Raw genomic sequence first — 21,055 nt, 5'->3', positions numbered from 1 at the left:
CATACATATATACATATATATATATATATATATATATTGTTTCCATGCCATAGTATAGTCATATAGCCTCTTCGATTATAGATAGTAATCCAACTGTTAGGGAATGGGAAAAAAATGCCCCGTGACAAAAAGCTTTTTAAAATGGTCATGTAAATACACTGCTCAAAAAAATAAAGGGAACACTAAAATAACACATCCTAGATCTGAATGAATGAAATATTCTTATTGAATACTTTGTTCTTTACATAGTTGAATGTGCTGACAAGAAAATCACACAAAAATGATCAATGGAAATCAAATTTATTAACCCATGGAGGTCTGGATTTGGAGTCACCCTCAAAATTAAAGTGGAAAAACACACTACATGCTGATTCAACTTTGATGAAATGTCCTTAAAACAAGTCAAAATGAGGCTCAGTAGTGTGTGTGTGGCCTCCACGTCCCTGTATGACCTCCTTACAACCCACACAAGTGGCTCAGGTAGTGCAGCTCATCCAGGATGGCACATCAATGCGAGCTGAGGCAAGAAGATTTGCTGTGTCTGTCAGCGTAGTGTCCAGAGCATGGAGGCGCTACCAGGAGACAGGCCAGTACATCAGGAGACGTGGAGGAGGCCGTAGGAGGGCAACAACCCAGCAGCAGGACCGCTACCTCCGCCTTTGTGCAAGGAGGAACAGGAGGAGCATTGCCAGAGCCCTGCAAAATGACCTCCAGCAAGCCACAAATGTGCATGTGTCTACTCAAACGATCAGAAACAGACTCCATGAGGGTGGTATGAGGGCCCGCCGTCCACAGGTGGGGGTTGTGCTTACAGCCTAACACCGTGCAGGACATTTGGCATTTGCCAGAGAACACCAAGATTGGCAAATTCGCCACTGGCACCCTTTGCTCTTCACAGATGAAAGCAGGTTCTCACTGAGCACATGTGACAGACGTGACAGAGTCTGGAGACGCCAAGGAGAACGTTCTGCTGCCTGCAACATCCTCCAGCATGACCGGTTTGGCAGTGGGTCAGTAATGGTGTGGGGTGGCATTTATTTGGGGGGCCGCACAGCCCTCCATGTGCTCGCCAGAGGTAGCCTGACTGCCATTAGGTACCGAGATGAGATCCTCAGACCCCTTGTGAGACCATATGCTGGTGCTGTTGGCCCTGGGTTCCTCCTAATGCAAGACAATGCTAGACCTCATGTGGCTGGAGTGTGTCAGCAGTTCCTGCAAGAGGAAGGCATTGATGCTATGGACTGGCCTGCCCGTTCCCCAGACCTGAATCCAATTGAGCACATCTGGGACATCATGTCTTGCTCCATCCACCAACACTACGTTGCACCACAGACTGTCCAGGAGTTGGCGGATGCTTTAGTCTAGGTCTGGGAGGAGATCCCTCAGGAGACCATCCACCACCTCATTAGGAGCATGCCAGGCATTGTAGGGAGGTCATTCAGGCACGTGGAGGCCACACACACTACTGAGCCTCATTTTGACTTGTTTTAAGGACATTACATCAAAGTTGGATCAGCCTGTAGTGTGTTTTTCCACTTTAATTTTGAGGGTCACTCCAAATCCAGACCTCCATGGGTTAATAAATTTGATTTCCATTGATAATTTTCGTGTGATTTTGTTGTCAGCACATTCAACTATGTAAAGAACAAAGTATTTAATAAGAATATTTCATTCATTCAGATCTAGGATGTGTTATTTTAGTGTTCCCTTTATTTTTTTGAGCAGTGTATATGTCTCTATAGATCATGATTATGCCTTTTTTGATATGGTCAGTGATGAACCTAGGAATATATACAGGTTGAGTATCCCATATCCAAATATTCCGAAATACGGACTTTTTTGAGTTAAAGTGAGATAGTGAAATCTTTGTGTTTTGATGGCTCAATATACACACAGTTATTAAAAATATTGTATTAAATTACCTTCAGGCTGTGTGTATAAGGTGTATATGAAACATAAATGAATTGTGTGAATGTACACACACTTTGTTTAATGCACAAAGTTATAAACATTATTGGCTAAAATGACCTTTAGGCTGTGTGTATAAGGTGTATATGTAACATAAATGCATTCTGTGCTTAGATTTAGGTCCCATCACCATGATATCACATTATGGTATGCAATTATTCCAAAATACGGAAAAATCCGATATCCAAAATACCTCTGGTCCCAAGCATTTTGGATAAGGGATACTCAACCTGTATATATGGATGGTGTAGAGAACAAGTATATGGAAAATGAAATATATGCGCACCTAGGTTACTAGGAGAAACCTCAATGAATTGTCTGAAGTGATTATCCATGTAGCAGTCAAAGATATGATTCTCATTAACACCAATTAATGATGTAACACGTTTTATTGTTATTCTTTTATTATATATATGACTATACATCTTTTTTTATTATGTGTATTCTTTTTATTCAGGTGTTATTAGTATTGTTTAACCCATTTGCGGTAAATGCATGTAAACTGCTAGTTGAAGCATTTTTTTCGTTGATACGAATTATCTCAAATGATCTATACCACCTGTGTCAATCTGTGATGGGGTATATAAGGAACCAGATGACGTCTGACAAGCCAGCCTCCTGACGAAGTATCTACGAAACGCGTTGGAGCGGAGCTTGCCAGATGTGTGTGCTCGTTTTCACTTGGCTTCCATCTCCCTGTGTCCGTCGCGAGTGGCCAGACGGGTTCGGTTTACCGGCGCGGTGCATGGTTCCCGGCTTCTGCACACAGCGGTGGAGGTTTGCCTGGTGGATGGTTTTATGCTTATAAACTGGCCCAAAGTGTGGGTCAAATTTGGTACAAGAATATCTTAACCTGTGATGTGTGTTTTTAATGATGCATTCATAAAATAAAAATGATCTGCACTATGGGCGCATTCTCCTAAGATTCTTTTTCCAGATAGATAGATAGATAGATATAGATATATATATATATATATATCTATCTATCTGTCAAAAAAATAAAGGGAACACTAAAATAACACATCCTAGATCTGAATTAATGAGATATATTCTTATTAAATACTTAGTTCTTTACATGGTTGAATGTGCTGACCACAAAATCACACAAAAATTATCAATGGAAATCAAATTTATTAACCCACGGAGGTCTGGATTTGGAGTCACACTCAAAATTAAAGTGGAAAAACACTACAGGCTGATCCAACTTTGATGTAATGTCCTTAAAACAAGTCAAAATGAGGCTCGGTAGTGTGTGTGTCCTCCACGTGCCTGTATGACCTCCCTACAGCGCCTGGGCATGCTCCTGATGAGGTGGCGGATGGTCTCCTGAGGCATCTCCTCCCAGACCTGGACTAAAGCATCTGCCAACTCCTGGACAGTCTGTGGTGCAATGTGGCGTTGGTGGATGGAGCGAGACATGATGTCCCAGATGTGCTCAATTTGATTCAGGTCTGGGGAACGGGCGGGCCAGTCCATAGCATCAATGCCTTCGTCTTACAGGAACTGATGACACACTCCAGCCACATGAGGTCTAGCATTGTCTTGCATTAGGAGGAACCCAGGGCCAACCGCACCAGCATATAGTCTCACAAGGGGTCTGAGGATCTCATCTCTGTACTTAATGGCAGTCAGGCTACCTCTGGCGTGCACATGGAGGGCTGTGCGGCCCCCCAAAGAAATGCCACCCCCACACCATTACTGACCCACTGCCAAACCGGTCATGCTGGAGGATGCTGCAGGCAGCAGAACGTTCTCCTTGGCGTCTCCAGACTCTGTCACGTCTGTCACATGTGCTCAGTGAGAACCTGCTTTCATCTGTGAAGAGCACAGGGCGCCAGTGGCGAATTTTCCAATCTTGGTGTTCTCTGGCAAATGCCAAACGTCCTGCATGGTGTTGGGCTGTAAACACAACCCCCACCTGTGGTCGTCGGGCCCTCATACCACCCTTATGGAGTCTGTGTCTGATCGTTTGAGTAGACACATGCACATTTGTGGCTTGCTGGAGGTCATTTTGCAGGGCTCTGGCAGTGCTCCTCCTTTTCCTCCTTGCACAAAGGCGGAGGTAGCGGTCCTGCTGCTGGGTTGTTGCCCTCCTACGGCCTCCTCCACGTCTCCTGATGTACTGGCCTGTCTCCTGGTAGCACCTCCATGCTGTGGACACTACGCTGACAGACACAGCAAACCTTCTTGCCACAGCTTGCATTGATGTGCCATCCTGGATGAGCTGCACTACCTGAGCCACTTGTGTGGGTTGTAGACTCCGTCTCATGCTACCACTAGAGTGAAAGCACCGCCAGCTTTCAAAAGTGACCAAAACATCAGCCAGAATGCATAGGAGCTTAGAAGTGGTCTGTGGTCACCACCTGCAGATCAACTCCTTTATTGGGGGTGTCTTGCTAATTGCCTATAATTCCCACCTGTTGTCTATTCCATTTGCACAACAGCATGTGAAATTGATTGTCAATCAGTGTTGCTTCCTAAGTTGACAGTTTGATTTCACAGAAGTGTGATTGACTTGGAGTTATATTGTGTTGTTTAAGTGTTCCCTTTATTTTTTGAGCAGTGTATATATATATATATATATATATATATATATATATGTATATAGGGTGAACTAACAGCGCCAAAAGATGCAGTAAAAATTTTTTTTCACGGTATGTCAAATGCAAATGTACCCCCCAAAAAAAACAGCTAGTCACTACAATGCCACTCCCCTTTTTTTCTGTATATGGGGCGTCTGCTCGATCTTAAGTACGACCTGCACTTGTACGTGTGCCGGATAAATAAAAATTGGAAAAGTGAATAAGAACAAAGCGACCATAGGTGGTAGATACTCTGAGTGACTATAAGAAGATTTTCTTAACAAATAAAATGGGGTTTATTGCACAGAACGTTTTAAGACAATTGCACATAAAAAGATAGTGAACAGACAAAAATGTTTATTTAAAAAAAAAAAAAACGTTACACAGCTTAACTGAGGAGTTCAGTAGTAGGCAGGAATCAGGGTGATTCCTGCCTACTACTGAACTCCTCAGTTAAGCTGTTTTTACTTTTTAACAATATTTTGTATACATTTATCTTTTTACATAATTTTTAGACACACAGTTGTCTCTAATTTTTCGCATCTTTTAGTGCATGAATTTTTAGCACCATTTTAACCTCGTCTTTTATGTGCCCTTTGGAATGGTTTTTTAACAAATTGTGTAACGTTTTTTTTTTTTTTAAAAGCTACATTTTTGTCTGTTCACTATATTTTTATGTGCAATTGTCTTAAAACGTTCTGTGCAATAAACCCCATTTTATTTGTTAAGAAAATCTTCAAGTAGTCACTCAGAGTATCTACCACCTATGGTCGCTTTGTTCTTATTCGCTTTTCCAATATATATATATATATATATATATATATATATATATATATATATATATAGTATTACTTCAAAACCAGCAGAAGTAGGCAGATACTGTCTGCCTGCCTCTGTGTCATCACAAGTTGGGAGAAGTTAGCTGGTCTGCTTATCTGATGAAAAGTTGGTTAGATAAGCTGGAGGTTTGGTGAGTTGGAGAAAAGTTAGTCTGAAGTTGGTCTGATGTATGGGCAGCATAAGTCGCACACAATGCTACTGTTGATTGAGTTAAGCAATTTTTTGATAATGTGTGTGCTAAAAAAAACCCATTAAAAGTCCTGCAACACATGCATTTCACACCTTTGTGTTTGAGAATCATGGTATCAGAGGTGTCTTGGAAAAGTGCCGGGTATCACTGGGAGGTGGCTAGACAGACTTATGGTCATACTCATATGGTAAATCTTCACCTGCCCGTCTGCCATAGGGCTGGTGGAAGTTACGATGCTATGACCAATGGTGGCAGATAACGACGCCCAGTACTTGCATGTTCATATGCACATCTGGGAAGGACTTTGTATCAGCCTTTGCATAAAGTTGCAACCGCCAAGAGACGCAGCTGCAGTTGCTTGTGCAGCCATCTCTGAATCAGGCCATTAATGTTTTAGAGATTGAGCAGCTTTACTGGCATTAAAGTCATAGGGTGAGATTCAATTATGGCATGGGCTGGCTGCCACTAGATGGCGCTCAATGGAGCAATTTAATTGTTGATCCATTTAGGCACGATGGCTGCCAGCATTGGCATTTCAGCTCGCACCCCTCTGGAGTGGCAAGTGAAAATGTGCGAAAAGTAACTCTTGGGTTTTTTTATACGCTCACAAATGTTCCAATATTTGCCCGGGTTTAATGTTTACAGGGCTTCACATCCACTTAATGATAGCACATTACAAGAGCCAGTATGTTGTTAAGAAATATGATCATTCAGATTAAACTTGGACACTTATCAAGACTGACTGTTTGATTACAGTTTGGAACAAATGCATGAACATTTTTTTTTTCTATTTTGCTGAAGTGGGGGATGCAGGGCCTAATTCAGTATGGATTGCAAATTCTCTAATTAGCAGAATTTGCAATCCTTCTGTTCGCATGCTGGGCCTGCCCATTGCAGGGCAAGGCCGTCCAGCATGCTGACGCAATTTCTGCTTGTTAGCAGAAATTAAGGATGTCTCTTGCTGGCGCAGCATCATGCAGCCACCGCGATCACGCCCTGTTCGCGCCGCACCGCTCACTGTTTGCTAGCCTCAGCCCCCGCAATGCTCCATCTCCGCCTATGAAACGGAGCGTTGCCGTCCCGCAACCGCCTGATTGACAGGCAGAGGTTATCACATATTCTGCGGCCCCCTGCAGAAAATTCGGATGTATGCGCATAACGGGCACTGCGCATGCGCCCGCATCTTTTCTGTAATTTTTGCAGTTGAATCGCACACTGTGATCCAACCTGAAGTAGCCCCACAGTCGTTTCCACTGTGCAATAACTCTTCCATCTTGCTGTTTGGAGAAGCATTCAAAACTATGGGGTTGATGTACTGTATCAAGCAGTGAACAGAGTGGAGAAGTTGCCCATAGCAACTAATCAGCTTTTATATAGCATATAAGTACATTCTATAAAATGATAGGAAGAAGAAGATTTTTTATTTTATTGTTATGGGCAATTTCTCCACTGGTCCACTTCTCCACTCTTTTCAATACTTGATACATTAACCCAGTGGTTCTCAAACTGTGTGCTTAGACACCTTGGGGCTCTTCCGGGCAACTTGCAGGGGTGCCTTGGATTGGTGTTCCAGGACCAACTCAAATGATTTATGGTCAATGTAATAGGCAGAACCAGTGCTGGTGGCTGTCAATAATAGAATATGTGGTCAAACAGAAATAAATATTGTCCCTCACCACACAATTGAACCTAAGGATGACATATAAACAGAATTTTCTTAATTTAATATTTATTGCTAAATGTCTCAATAAGAAACTTTTGGCCTAGGGAGCCATCATTTAAAACAGTTTGGGAACCACTGCATTAACCCCTATATCCTTCATACGTAGCATGCCATTCTGTAGTCAAATCGTAGCTTGCACCCTAGATATTTTCTTGCTATTTACAGGCAACAAGTAAATGTATACTAATAATATTTGCTCATTTGTAATAGATGTTTTTACAGTGTGTGCTGTTAAAAGGAGAGATGCATATTATTTCTCAGTAGACACAATCTGATTCTTTAAACATTTTGAAAGCATAAACAATGATTTTATGTATCATGATCATAACCGTAACAATGCATCCCATGTGTTCATTTTCTTTCAAATCAATGGAATTCAAGTAGAGCATTTTTTTTTTGTAGATCTAAGAGAATAGTGATGCATACTGTTACTCATTGAGCATACGGGATAAGAATCCAAAACCGTCTAGAAAGTACTTTATGCACAAAGCTAAAACCACTTTTTTATACCTCATTAAACCAAACTGCAGTGCAAATTAAACCATTGTTTACATCATTAAAACAAACCTCACTTTAAACCTTTTGAGAGTGTTGGTTTTTTTATTATTATTTTTTTTGGTCTGAAATTGTTTTTGCTTACATTTCTAAGCCCTCAAAACAGTTACAGTTTTTTTGGTATTGTGCATAATGGGCCCAAGTACTCTAGTTTAAATAAGTTTTCAACAAAAAATAAACATATTGTGCTTTAGTTGCCACAATCATTCATTTGAATGATTAATTCTATGCAAGTATGTTTTAAGATTATGGGGGTCATTCCGAGTTGATCGCTAGCTGCTTTCATTCGCAGCGCAGCGATCTGTCAAAAAATTGTCACTTATGCGCATGTGTATGCGGCACAATGCGCACGTGCGTTGTACTATTACAACGAACGATGTAGTTTCACACAAGATCTAGTGAAGCTTTTCAGTCGCACTGCTGGCTGCAGAGTGATTGACAGGAAGAGCGCGTGTCTGGGTATCAACTGAGCGTTTTCAGGGAGTGTGCGGAAAAATGCAGGCGTGCCAGATAAAAATGCAGGCGTGGCTGGCCGAACGCAGGGCGTGTTTGTGACGTCAAAACAGGAACTAAATAGTCTGAAGTGATCGCAAGCTAGGAGTAGGTCTGGAGCTACTCTGAAGCTGCACAAAATTATTTTGTAGCCGCTGTGCGATCCTTTCGTTCGCACTTCTAAGCTAAGATACACTCCCAGAGGGTGGCGGCATAGCGTTTGCACGGCTGCTAAAAGCAGCTAGCGAGCGAACAACTCGGAATGAGGGCCTGTGTCTTGCAATATACAGTATATATACAGTATACAATATACAGTCTGTAATTTTTTGATGTACACACACACAGAAAGATATATACATTTTATGTGCAAGTCACCATTGTCCTGTTAATATATGAGTGCATTTTAATATACTGTAAGGATTTTTGGCATCACTATTATTGTAGAACGGGTTGGTAGCAGTGTTGGGTTTTGAGGCATAAAAAGCATAATCGCTTGAAATGATTATATATTATGGACAATGGTGATTTTGGCGCTTGCTCGTAACATTAATCATACATACATAGAAAACAAAAACAAAGGTGTGATACAGGAATGTTACTTCCCTTTTTCACATGGTGCACTTCCTGTGTGGTTTCAGTGGCAGCTTGTGTAGTCGACTCCAATGGTTTACATCGGTAATAGTAACTGAAAGAATAGTGACAAGAGAACAGCATCTCCTAGTGCAGTACATACCAATTTTCAGTGAATTTTCCAAATGGAAATAAAAGATGTACATGTACTCTTTAAACTAGGCAGAAGGTTATCATTTTTGGCCAAATCAGCATTTAGGAGTGTTATTCACCAATATCCTGGTGTCAAATCCAGATGACAGCAAAGTGTTAGAAGTATTTTCTGTTACAATAATTAATAAGTTAAAATTCCATACATACATATAAGTTTAGAAAAAGCAGCTTCCCAAGACGTCACGAGAGTACAGCATACATCCCTGTAACAAACAACTGGAGTATTCCCTCAACGTGTTTCGTCCACAACAAGTATTTTCTCCTGCAGGGTCCACAGGTTATCCACAGGATACATTTGGATATGGTGGAGCAACAGCGGATTTGTACCAAACGGTCAAAGCTTTTCAGCCTCCCAGCATGCAATAGGCCCGTCCATACATGCCCGCCTCCTGGCTTGGGCAAATCAGTTTTTTGTTTGGTGCGGCAGGAGCCGGACCATGGTCAAAGGGTTGCATTTTTTATCAGCCGGCGGGCGTCTGTGTCGGATATACTAACAGGTCCAGCAGACATTACCAGGCTTTGACCGGAGTACGGGGAGAAGGTAAGGCATCGGTTCCGCTTAGAGGGGGAAAGCGGACACAGCCGCACTGTTTTGGGAGGAGACTACCAAACAGTCGCTTATGCGGCTGCCACCAAGAGTGCACCAGCACTAGGCCTTAGGGGTCATAGGCTCCAGCGGTAGTAAGAGGCTGCGATCCCTAGGGTTGGTGTAGCTGTGGGGAATCAGACGCTCCCCGGGTGCCCCTCTGCCTGGTTCATGATCAGTTTCCTCTGAGTTTCTCGCCATGAAATGTTTTCCGTCTAAGACGCTGTGTACTAAGGGGACCCAGTCGCAGCATAGGCGGCTGTGTGACTGGTGCGTCAGTGTTCACTTGGGCGTCTGTGTTCACTTTAGGTTCACAGAGCAATTTGTACGCTATTAGCGTCTGGATCCACTAAGCGTTCCCTAACGTATTGATCGGTCCTGGAAGCGGAATGTGTCTCCCTGTATCTCACTCTACTGAGCCGGGTAATACAGCACTAAGGGCTAAATTTACTAAGGTGGGATATTTTTAGAACAGGTGATGTTGCCCATGGCAACCAATCAGATTCTACTTACCATTTATCTAGCTGCTTCTAGCAGATAATAGATATAATCTGATTGGCTGCTATGGGCAACATCACCAGTTCTAAATATATCCCACCTTAGTAAATTTACCCCAAAGTCTCTATCTACCTTTAAGTACGAATAGTTAGATAAAGTACCTGATGCATAGGAGTCTGATAACTATTGCTGTGGTTTTCTTAAACTGAATACGTTTCAAATGCCTATATAAGGTAATGCAGTAATATGTTTCTCCTACATACTTGAAATGTATTTGTAGTTGATTATGTGCTCATATTGCTTATTATGCTAATGTATAACCTGTGACTGACAGCTAGTGTGATTGCTGACTCTACTATAAAATTATGTCAGCTTTTCTGTGTATTCCGATCCCCAATGCTGGTGCAAAGCAGGGTAGGATTGGATTGTATGTCACTTTAACAAATTTTAAAGTGATTACAGTCACAAATTAAAGGTGTGTGATTTATTTATCATGTCTAAGAGTGGCAAGAGTGACGAAAATACACTTTCCACAGCAGCACCATCACTCATTTCATGTTGTATTGCAGAGCTAGGTTAACCTATCAGGACTGGTTCAATGGGATTATGTGCAAAATGGTTTAGTTGTCCCCAAAGCCTCTTCAGTAACAGAGGCAGTCATAGGTTCTGGTTGAACCTTTGTGGGCTACTTTGCACAGACATTATCTAATGTAGCTGAGCAGATTATGCCAGCCCTTATACCAGCGATAGGTTATCCTACTAACCCTTACATGCAATTTTCATTCTGAGGTTATCCACCTAGGGAATGGCAGCCTCTTAATAAAGGCAAACTGAAAGGCGGGTGGTAAGTAAATTACATGGACATGATACAACATCTTCACAGTCTACACATCTTTAGCTGAGGACTCATTGCACTTCGGAAGGTCTCAGCTCAGTGGACATACCTGAGCTAATTAGTGCTATGTAAGCCAGTCTATCCTCGGAAGCAGCAAAAACTATGTTAGAAACTAAGGCAGCAGAGTTTAAATGTCCCAAAACAGCCGATTTATGTTGGGTTATGCCCAGTAGGAAGTTGGAATTCCAGGAAATGGAATTCCAATTATCCTCGTCTAGCTGGGGGTGGCTCCCAAAGTAGATTTGCAGATCTTAGAATGGTGCAAAAGTCTACATTATTTTTATTTTCAACATAAATTAATGATGTCACGGATAGGACGATAGTTTTCTAAAGACCTTGTTTTGTCTGGGACGATAATTAGACCAGCCCTGTCTTTAGCTCAGATAGCGTAAGCAATGACACCCTGTGCTGATGCATTGAAAGGGGATCTTTTGATGGCATCTAGAAAGCAAAAATTCCATAATGCATAACAGGCAGCGATAAGCGGACCTAGACATGGGTACAATTGTCTCTCAGACAGCAGCAGCAGCTTGCAGAGCGGATTGGCTATGTACATCTTAGGCTGACTCAGAATCTAGGAAGGTTCTGGACTCTTATCTTGTTACTGGAAATATTATTTTGGTAAAGAATTAACAGTATTGAAATCAGATCAATTTCCAGCTTTCCGGTCCTTTTGGAATCAAGGAAAAGCAAAAGGAGAGGGTAAAAGGCAAACAGTCTCAATACAAACAAGTCTGGTAGCACTAAAAGGTATTGGGCTGCCAGAGGACCGGTTTTTGAATCTGAAGATAAGCCATCAGCATGATGGTGAGGGCCTCCGCCTGGGGCGACCCAGCGTGTAAGGCTGATTTTTTTCAGTTTGCACAGAGCTGGCAGCAGTCTACTACAGATATCTGGGTGCAAAAGCGGTATCTCACGGTATGATCTACAGCCACACCACACTGGACAGGCACAATCTTATCTGACCTTGGAAACTAAGCAGTGTTGGTCTTGGTTAGTACTAGGTTGGTAATACCAAGTTCTGTAGGTGTTTTCAGGAAACACCCTCATTAAAAATTGTACCAGCCCGTCTTCAGTGGAAACGAAGGTGAGGGCTTTGCAAGAGGCAGTTCAGGTGCTTCAGTCAGGAGTGATAATCAGTTCCACCTGCACAATGAGGACAATATTTGATTCCAACCTGGTTCTAGTCCAGAAGCCAAATGGGTAATTCTGGCCCATACTCAATATCAAAGCACTGAACAAGTACTTGTGGGTACCTCAGGTGTCACATGGAGACTTTGTTCCATTATTTCAGCCATAGAGCAGGACGTTTTAGGGCATTCCAGAATATTCAGGATGCTTATCCGCATGTTCCTATAGCACTGTTCCATCAGTGCTATGTTAGGTCTCTATCCTCCAGCCTCTATTTCAGGCCCTACCATTTGGACTGACCACAGCTTCCAGAGTATTCACCAACATTATGGTAGTGATGTCATCTTATCTCTGTTAGCAGGAGATAAGTATTTTATAAAAACCCATAACTTGACACCTTAATAATCCTGGCACAGTCTCAGGAATTGTTCACTGTCATCTGTAATAGGCAACAGCTTGTTACAAAGATTTGGTTGGCTCATAAATTGGGCAAAGTCGTTCTGGATCCGTCACATTGGATGACTTATTTGGGGGCTGTGTTGTAATTAGGTATTCAGAGAGTAATTTACCTCTGAACAAAATATCCAAAACTCACTGAAGGATTCAGGAGTTGCTACACAATCAAACGGTATCCATTCACGCGGTAATGTGTGTGATGGATTTGATGGTATATCTGCATTGTCTGATCATTTCCTGGTAAAAAAGTTTTTCATCAGACAATAAAAGCACAGATTATGGTCTTCCTCTGGACGTGTCATGACTGTGGTTTTGTGATCCCGGTGTTAGTGAAGTCTGTGCGGGCAACTGGAGGACTATGTGAATATTAGGCTGGTCTGTAGGAATCGGTGAGAAGAAGGAGCAATCCCTGACCAGGGATCGAACCCGGGCCTCGGCAGAGGAAGCTGTATCCTGACTACTGGATCACCAGGGACTTTGATAGCAGGATGATGAATGTATAGGTGAGACTGTACTGGATATAGTGTCACAGGAGTAGGTGCTTATGTACTCAAGGTTACTGGCAAGATAGTAAGACGGACTGGTTACTGGTGAGACTGGGATGCAACTGTAATGCGGGCTGGTACCGGATATAACTGGAAACGCAACTGAAAGTAGAACGATGACTGTGGCTATAACTCTAGTATGAGGCTGAAGAACCCTGCGGCTGTGACGGTAGAATACTGCAGCTGTGGTTTTCAATTGAGATTGTGGAATGCTGCGACTGTACCTTTAAGATGAAACACTGCAAATGTGCCTTCAAGTTGAGACTGTGGAATACCGTACTGTGCCTTTAAGATGAAACACTGCAGCGGTGTCTTTAAGTTGAAACTGTGGAATACTGTACTGTGCCTTTAAGATGAAACACTGCAGCTGTGTCTTTAAGTTGAGACTGTGGAATACTGGATATCAATGGCAACACAAATGTAATCCAAACTGGGTAACAAAGGAACAGAGTTTTTACAGGAACTGAAGTACAAGGGTTACCTTTAGGGAGCTCAGCTTCAAAGCTCACACAGAGCTGTGTGTGACACGAGGAACTGCCAGCATTTCCAACTCCAGCCTTCAGACTTATACTTCCTGGTCCTTGGTGATTGGTGAGCAGTGTCGGGTGATTCAGAGAGTCTCAGGCTTGCACATGATTGGACAGCTCTGGGTCAGGTGAACAGTCACTGTCATGTGAGTACTCTAGACTATGCTGTGAAGTGGAGCGAGGCCTAGCAGGCCGAGAGAACACTGAAGCCTGAACTTCTGCAAACAAACAGAGGATGCTGGCTTTTTAGGCCTAAATTTCAGATTGCTGAATTCAGACTCACACAGAAGATCACCACAGGTGGAGCTCGTTAACTATTACCTTCCAGGCAGAGAACTCAGGAAACTCATGGTATTGGCATGCTGTTTATCTCAGTGAGCAAAAAGGCACAGGATCCAGGACAGATGGCAGGGGTAAGTCACCAAATTCGAGAACTACAGTCAGGATCGTGACAGGACGTTTGGAGATCATTAGCTTGATAGTTATTGGACTTCCTATCCTGGTCAAAGGAAGGCTCATTTGGATATCAGATGGCAACTCTGACAATGGATGCCAGCCTGTGGGCTGGGGTGAAGTGTCAGGCAGGAGTTGCCTCCAGGGGCAGTGGACCAAGGAAGTAATGTTACCTGTCAATAAAAGCATTTATTCACAGCCAGAACATAATGAAGAAGGTAAGTCACACTTTATAAGGTGGACAGAACTTCGTTATCCAGCCTTGTCTTCAGTACTCATTCCGGCAGTCCTAAACTGGGAAGCAGATTTTCTCAATCAACTCGCCTTTCAGGTAATTGTATGGACTTACACCCCTAGGTCTTAAAAACTCTGGTAGAGAATGGGTGTTACCAGAAAAACATCTCATGCCATCCTGTCAGAATGCATAAGGGTCAAGATCAAATCCGAGGGCGATCTTGTGGATGACTTGTCAACTTTTTTCTGGTTACTGTGTTTCCACCAATCGCCTTGTGATACAGGGTGATACAAAAGGTAAGACAAGGTTATGGTGCTGTGATACTAATAGCTCCAGCTTGGTCCAGAAGACGTTGATATACAGATCTGCAGAGGATGTCGATGGATGCTCCATTCCTACTCCTTCAACGGGCAGATCTACCGTCTCAGGGTCCTGGTTATCACAAACACCTGGATCGACTGTCTTTGATGAAATTACTTTCGAGACCTCCATCCTGAAGGCGAGAGGACTCTTACAACAGGTAATTATGCTCAGAGCAAAGGGAAATTTCCTCAGCTCGCATTTATCACCAAATATGGCAAGTCTATATTCAGTGGAGTAGGGGTCAAAAATTTAACCCTTGGTTTTTCAGAGTTTCCAGAATATTATCATTCCTCCAGACAGGAATGCATAAAGGTTATGGCTGACTTCCTTGAGAGTGCAAGTGTCAGCATTGACTGTATGGTTCCAAAAAGGAAATTTTTACCTACAGGACGGGCACACTTTTTTCCAAGGAATGCGACACATTGAACCTCCTTTTGTTTTTCCTACAGTGCCTTGAGATCTTAGTTAATCCTAAAGGCCCTTCAGGTTGTCCCATTTGAACCACTTGAAAGATTGGATCTTAAATGGTTGACAGCTACAGTTCTCTATCAACTGACTTTTTGCTTCAGTTAGAATAATTTCAGATTTAGGGGCATTGTTATGCCATCCTCCATTTCTGAATTTTTTACCCAGATAGAGCAGTTCTTCGAACCAAATCTGGGTTTTTTCCTAAGGTGGTTTCTAAATTCTATCTTAATGAAGAAAATGTAGTCTCGTTCTTCTAGGGGCCGGACTTTGCTGCAGGAGATGCAGCGTTGGATGTAGTCCGTGCCTTAAGGATTTCCGTGTATCATACCAGTGCCATCAGAAAGACAGATACTCTTCATACTCTATGAATTTTACAAGAGAGGATGGCCTGCGGATAAGCAGACACTGGTGAAGTGGCTTCAGCTGAAAATTTCAGAATCATATTCTCGAGCTGATCTCCCTGTTTCCGGCTAATGTCTGTGCTCATACTACTTGTAAGATAAGTCATTATGGACAGCACAATGTGTTCTTTCCGCAGAATAGATATGTTCGGTAGACACATGTTCCCCATTTACACAATCATTAGACATTATGCCTTGATACCTTTGCCTCTCAGGACGCTGAATTCGGGCAAAGGATTCTCCTGTCTAATCAGGAGCGTCCCCACCACTAAATTGCTTTGGGACATCCCAATGCATCCTGTGAATACCCTGTGGACCCTGCAGGAGAAATAGACGTTATGGTAAGAACTTACCATTGATAACAGTATATATCCTAAGTCCACAGGTGCTTTTTGAAGTGGTGGTGATATTGGGGCCATGCTGTGAATGTCTTGAAAAAGGCCAGTGCGTATGGCCGAAACGTCGACTCAATAAAATAAATACATGTGAACTTTTTTGCATTTAAAGACTAGCCTGGTGAAGTGCACTTCATCCATCCATCCGTGTGTATCGTGGACTGGTTTGCTGTGGCTATCGTTCCAGTATATATACACAGTGGGGCCGATGGGTCGAGCAATTGTATCGGCTGAGGTACAGTATGGGGGCCTCTTCACCAGCTTTGCTATAAAACCATTTTTGGTTCTTTTGTTTTAAGTAGAATTAACAGGTAAACATGATCATTGCTAATTGATTTCTACTCCTAAATATTGAGCAATATTATGTACTACTTACTATATTTACTTTTTTATGTCTTTCAGTTAAATGGTAAGTTTGAAATTTTAGAAACACTTCTAAAGAATGATATCCTGCATTATATAATCATATTTTACCACTGTGATGTACAAAGTGTTGTTTTTATCATGCAAATCTGTTACCTTTAAACTGCTGAATTTGTGCTTGCAATTATTCTAATGGGTTGTTCTTTTATATTTAGTGCCTGTTAAATTGCTATATGCATGTTCTAGTATAATCTCACTTATATCTGCTTTTTTTTCTCATTTGTGAAGGTGATGGTTTTTGTTCATGCCAGAAATTCCACTGTGCGGACAGCAATGGCCTTGAGAGAGTTAGCAAAAAACAATGGCCACATTTTATATTTCTTGCCAAACCAAGGATCTGATTATGGTCATGCTGAAAAGCAGGTAAGAGCTGCATTATCTACCTTTTACCTTGTTCTTGAACTTGTCAGACCTACAAGAGATGTTCACAAGACAAAAACATGAATTTGTTACTGTAACATTTCCGCTATATCCATTTGTGGGGAAGTGTGGAACAAACACGCACTAGTTTTTCAGTACATTTTTTTTTTTTTTTTTTTAAATGCTCCTGGTTTGTAGAGGAGGATGTGCTTTCATTTTAGATGTTGCAATTAGCAGGGGGCTGCATGCCCTACTTAGTGCCACTTGTATCTCTAGTCTGATTAAAGATTGAGTGTATTTCCTCATCTCTCCTGCCAATTTAGTCATATAAGCATGTTGATGTAAAATTACATATTTAGCAGAAAGCTTATTAACCATTTTAACATAGTCAACACATTTTATGTAACTTTTTGAGTGCTGCAGTGTTTGTTTTTTTGGGTGGTGGGGGTGCACTTTTTAAGTAGTTTTACTGATTAATTAAAAATTAGGTTTGTCTGCTAGTAAGGAATATGCAAAAGGACATGCATAGCTATTTATCATCTGGTAAATTGTGCCTCATTATATATTTTCATTTGTTTTTTTTTTTGTTTTTTTATTCCCTTTCAACCTACTTATCAAATTTTAAGATCTAATTTAGGGGGGAATTTAACTGTGTCCATTAATTTTTCATGCACAAAAAAAATGGACTTCACTGCAATTTATTGTCCAATATTTTGTTCAGGCAGTTCCAGTAAATCCCTTTTTTTTTTGCTCTAGAAAAAAATATAACTTTCGGGCAAAAACACAAGATCTGGGATAAACTCCCTGACATATGTGTTTTCACGATCGCAGCCCCCCCCCCCCCCCCCCCCCAAAAAAAAAAAAAGCCAGAAAGTGCAAGCTTTGGGACTGACTGGATAACACCTGGGTGATCAATTAGACACTGTAATATAACCAAGGCTACTTGACGACCCCTGTCCTAATCAAGTTTAGTGGTTCCCAAACTCTGTCCTCAAGACTCTATCCTCATGTTCATGTTTTCCAGGTCTCCTAACAGAATGTATTTATTCACAGTTTCTTATACGAGTGTAGCATATTCTGTTGCACTTTACAGATGGAAAAACAGTGATAACACAAAAGTAAGTGGTAACAGACAGACATAGAGATAAGTGAGTAATAAATACAGCTGTGCACCTGCTAGGTGACCTGGAAGACATGAACTGTTGGAGGTCCTTGAGGATCCAGTTTGGGAACCACTGGTCTAGTTGAAGGTATTCATAAACGTATAACTATTATGATCACACTTCTTGACACTTTTTTTTTAACAATAATGTTAAATGTAAACACTTGTGTATCACAACAGATGAGGTTTGAGCAAACAGAGAGCTACATGATCACATTGGTCTGTTTGGCTTATAGTGCCTAGAACAGAGGTTCTCAAACTCGGTCCTCGGAAGCCCACACAGTGCATGTTTTGCAGGTCTCCTCACAGAATCGCAAGTGAAATAATTAGCTCCACCTGTGGACTATTTAAAATGTGTCAGTGAGTAATTAATACACCTGTGCACCTGCTGGGTTACCTGCAAAACATGCACTGTGTGGGCTCCCGAGGACCGAGTTTGAGAACCTCTGGCCTAGAAGAACATTGTTATTTGCAGAAACTAAAAGTATTTTGCATGTGTCTTTATCACTTTTGTAAGTCTGAGCATTTAATATGTGCTATATATCATATTTATTTTTATATCAAGCTGCTAGACAAGAATAATGTTGTGATTGTTATGCCTTTGAGAATATGTTGCTGAAGCAGGTAATTGCAGTCAGCGCTTGTGATGCTTCTATGCGTCTGTGTCTTTAATTTAGTTATTTCCCATGGGAAACTGCAGGTTTTCACTTAGCGAGGAAACATGATCAGTACATGGAAATATATGCATAATTCTGTGACTCTTTTTCATGCAAGTTAGCAGAAAAATAAAAATTTAATTTTGGCCTTTTCAGTTGGAAAAATAGTTTTGATTTTTATCCATTAAATGTTCAATTAGTATTGAAACTAAGCCGCATACATTTCAGCTTCATATTTATTCCTGGCAAATTAAAACCTTCCTGTTTACATCATTACACATGTCAAGAAAGTTTTAGAAAACTGCCTGTCAAAAATATATACTGTATAAAAGTGTCCTTAATGTCATCATATGAATTGCGAACTTTGAGTTGGGGCACATATTTGTTTTCATTGTTGCATATTTGAAATGTCTCTGATTGCATTAGCTGTTTTTTTCTTAATTTTTTTTCTGTTTGTTATGCAGATAATTATTTCTTGTGGAATTTGAAACGAAGAGATTTGTTCAAGTGTGTGTAGATGTTACATTGCTCACACATAAACCAGTAGTTACTAAAACCATTAATTAATGATAAACCACGAAAATTCTTCAAAGATATTGTCCAAAATATTTAAAAAAGGATGCATTAATATGGACATGAATATTGATACGAGTTCCAAAAAATAGACATTAGCTAAAAAAATCATTTTATATTATTTTCATATATGATGTTGCCAATGAGGATCGATTATTTGGAGAATTTATGAAACCAGATAAGTTCTTGGTTCACATTATTCTCACAATTTTTCCAAGCACCTTTATATACGCTATTAGGCACTCAATTGTTCTCTATTTCTTGCATTTATCTAGATGTGTATACCATCACATCACCTATTTTTCAATGAGCTGCCACTCATAATTTTTGTTGAGGAGTGTTCACCATATACTATCTAACATAAGCACTCGTGGTTTAGATTCAAAGCTAGGTTTCTTAAACATTCATTTCTCACGTCACTACCAGTGTGCCTTAGTCTCTGCTATTATATATATATATATATATATATATATATATATATATATATATATACACAGTGGTGGACAAAATTGCGGACACTTTTTAAAATTTTAATATTTTCTAACTTTGAATACTTATAAAAACTGTTTCACTTCACGCAATGCAATGATTCATATATCAAATGAAGGATATCTAATGATGAATTTAACACAATAAACATAGGTAAAATATTTGCATTACAAGGGAAGTTATGCTACTTTCAGTTAGACAAAGAAGCACAGATGCATGTGATTCATAAAGCGGCTTGTAGTAACAGCTACTACCAGCCAATCGGAATGTCATTTATGAGCAGGTGCAAGGTCATGTTCAAAGGTGAGAAAGGTCAGTTTGGCTTTTTCATTTTGCAGAATAAAGTTGGTTACTGAAGTGCAATTACGGTTGGATGTTTGTGTGTATTGTTTAGTGCTTTTGACAGTGTAAAAAATAAATACAACAATGTCGTCCAGGCAAAGTGGTGACTGGTCACCCAGGAAGAGATCCAGGATTGTGGTGTTACGGGAAAATGGTCTTTCGTATGCAGCAATTGCAAGAGAAGTTGGTGGGAATGTGACAACATCAGGAGTTTTGTTTACGCTATCAGGAAACACAATCTATACAAAACAAGGAAAGAAAAGGCCGGAAAAAGTGCACAACAGCTGTTGATGATAGGAGAATAAAACAAATTTGCGTCAGGGACAGATGGATGTCATCTGCGGCCATTAGCAGTGAACTGAGTGCAACTGGTGTTTTTGTCAGTGCAAGAACGGTACAGAGAAGACTAACGGAGGTTGGCCTAAAATGTAGGATTCCCCGAAAAAAGCCATTCCTGAATAACAAGCAGTGGCAGAAACGAACACAGTGTGCAAAAGAACATATTGCATGGACAGAAGGTCGGTGGAAACAAGTGATATGGAGTGACGAAACTAAGATATCGATATGTGGTAGTGATGGGAGAAAATATGTGAGACGTCGCATCGGGGAAGAGGTACATCCAGATTGCATTCAAGCGACAACAAAGTATCCTACAAGTGTTATGATCTGGGCATGTATGACAGCAGATGCTGTAGGCCGCCTTCATGTCATAGATGGCATACTGAACAGCAGAAAGTACATTGACACCATCCTACAACGAAAACTTCTACCTTTTATAAGGGATCTTTTTCCAGATAATGCCCCATTTTTTTTCCAGCAGGATTCAGCTCCCTGCCACACTGCATGGATATGTAAACAGTGGTTCACAGAGAATGACATACAGGTTCTGGTATGGCCAGGAAACAGCCCAGACCTGAAACCCATTTGTAGTTCCTTTTGAAAAAAACTAGTACATCTGAGGCGT

At 41.1% G+C, this 21,055-nt stretch overlaps 1 protein-coding gene across 1 annotated transcript in view; it reads left to right on the top strand.

Moving 5' to 3' along the window:
- Window positions 1-21,055, top strand: part of ASCC3 (activating signal cointegrator 1 complex subunit 3) — a 1,202,160-nt gene that overhangs the window by 678,023 nt on the left and 503,082 nt on the right. The window contains exon 14 of the mRNA XM_063917038.1: window positions 16,738-16,872. Within this exon, the coding sequence (XP_063773108.1) occupies window positions 16,738-16,872 (135 nt within the window). The remainder of the gene's footprint in view (window positions 1-16,737; window positions 16,873-21,055) is intronic.

Source organism: Pseudophryne corroboree, chromosome 4 (assembly GCF_028390025.1).
Source record: "Pseudophryne corroboree isolate aPseCor3 chromosome 4, aPseCor3.hap2, whole genome shotgun sequence".
Taxonomy (NCBI): domain Eukaryota; kingdom Metazoa; phylum Chordata; class Amphibia; order Anura; family Myobatrachidae; genus Pseudophryne; species Pseudophryne corroboree.
This window is presented reverse-complemented; position numbering and strand designations above follow the sequence as displayed.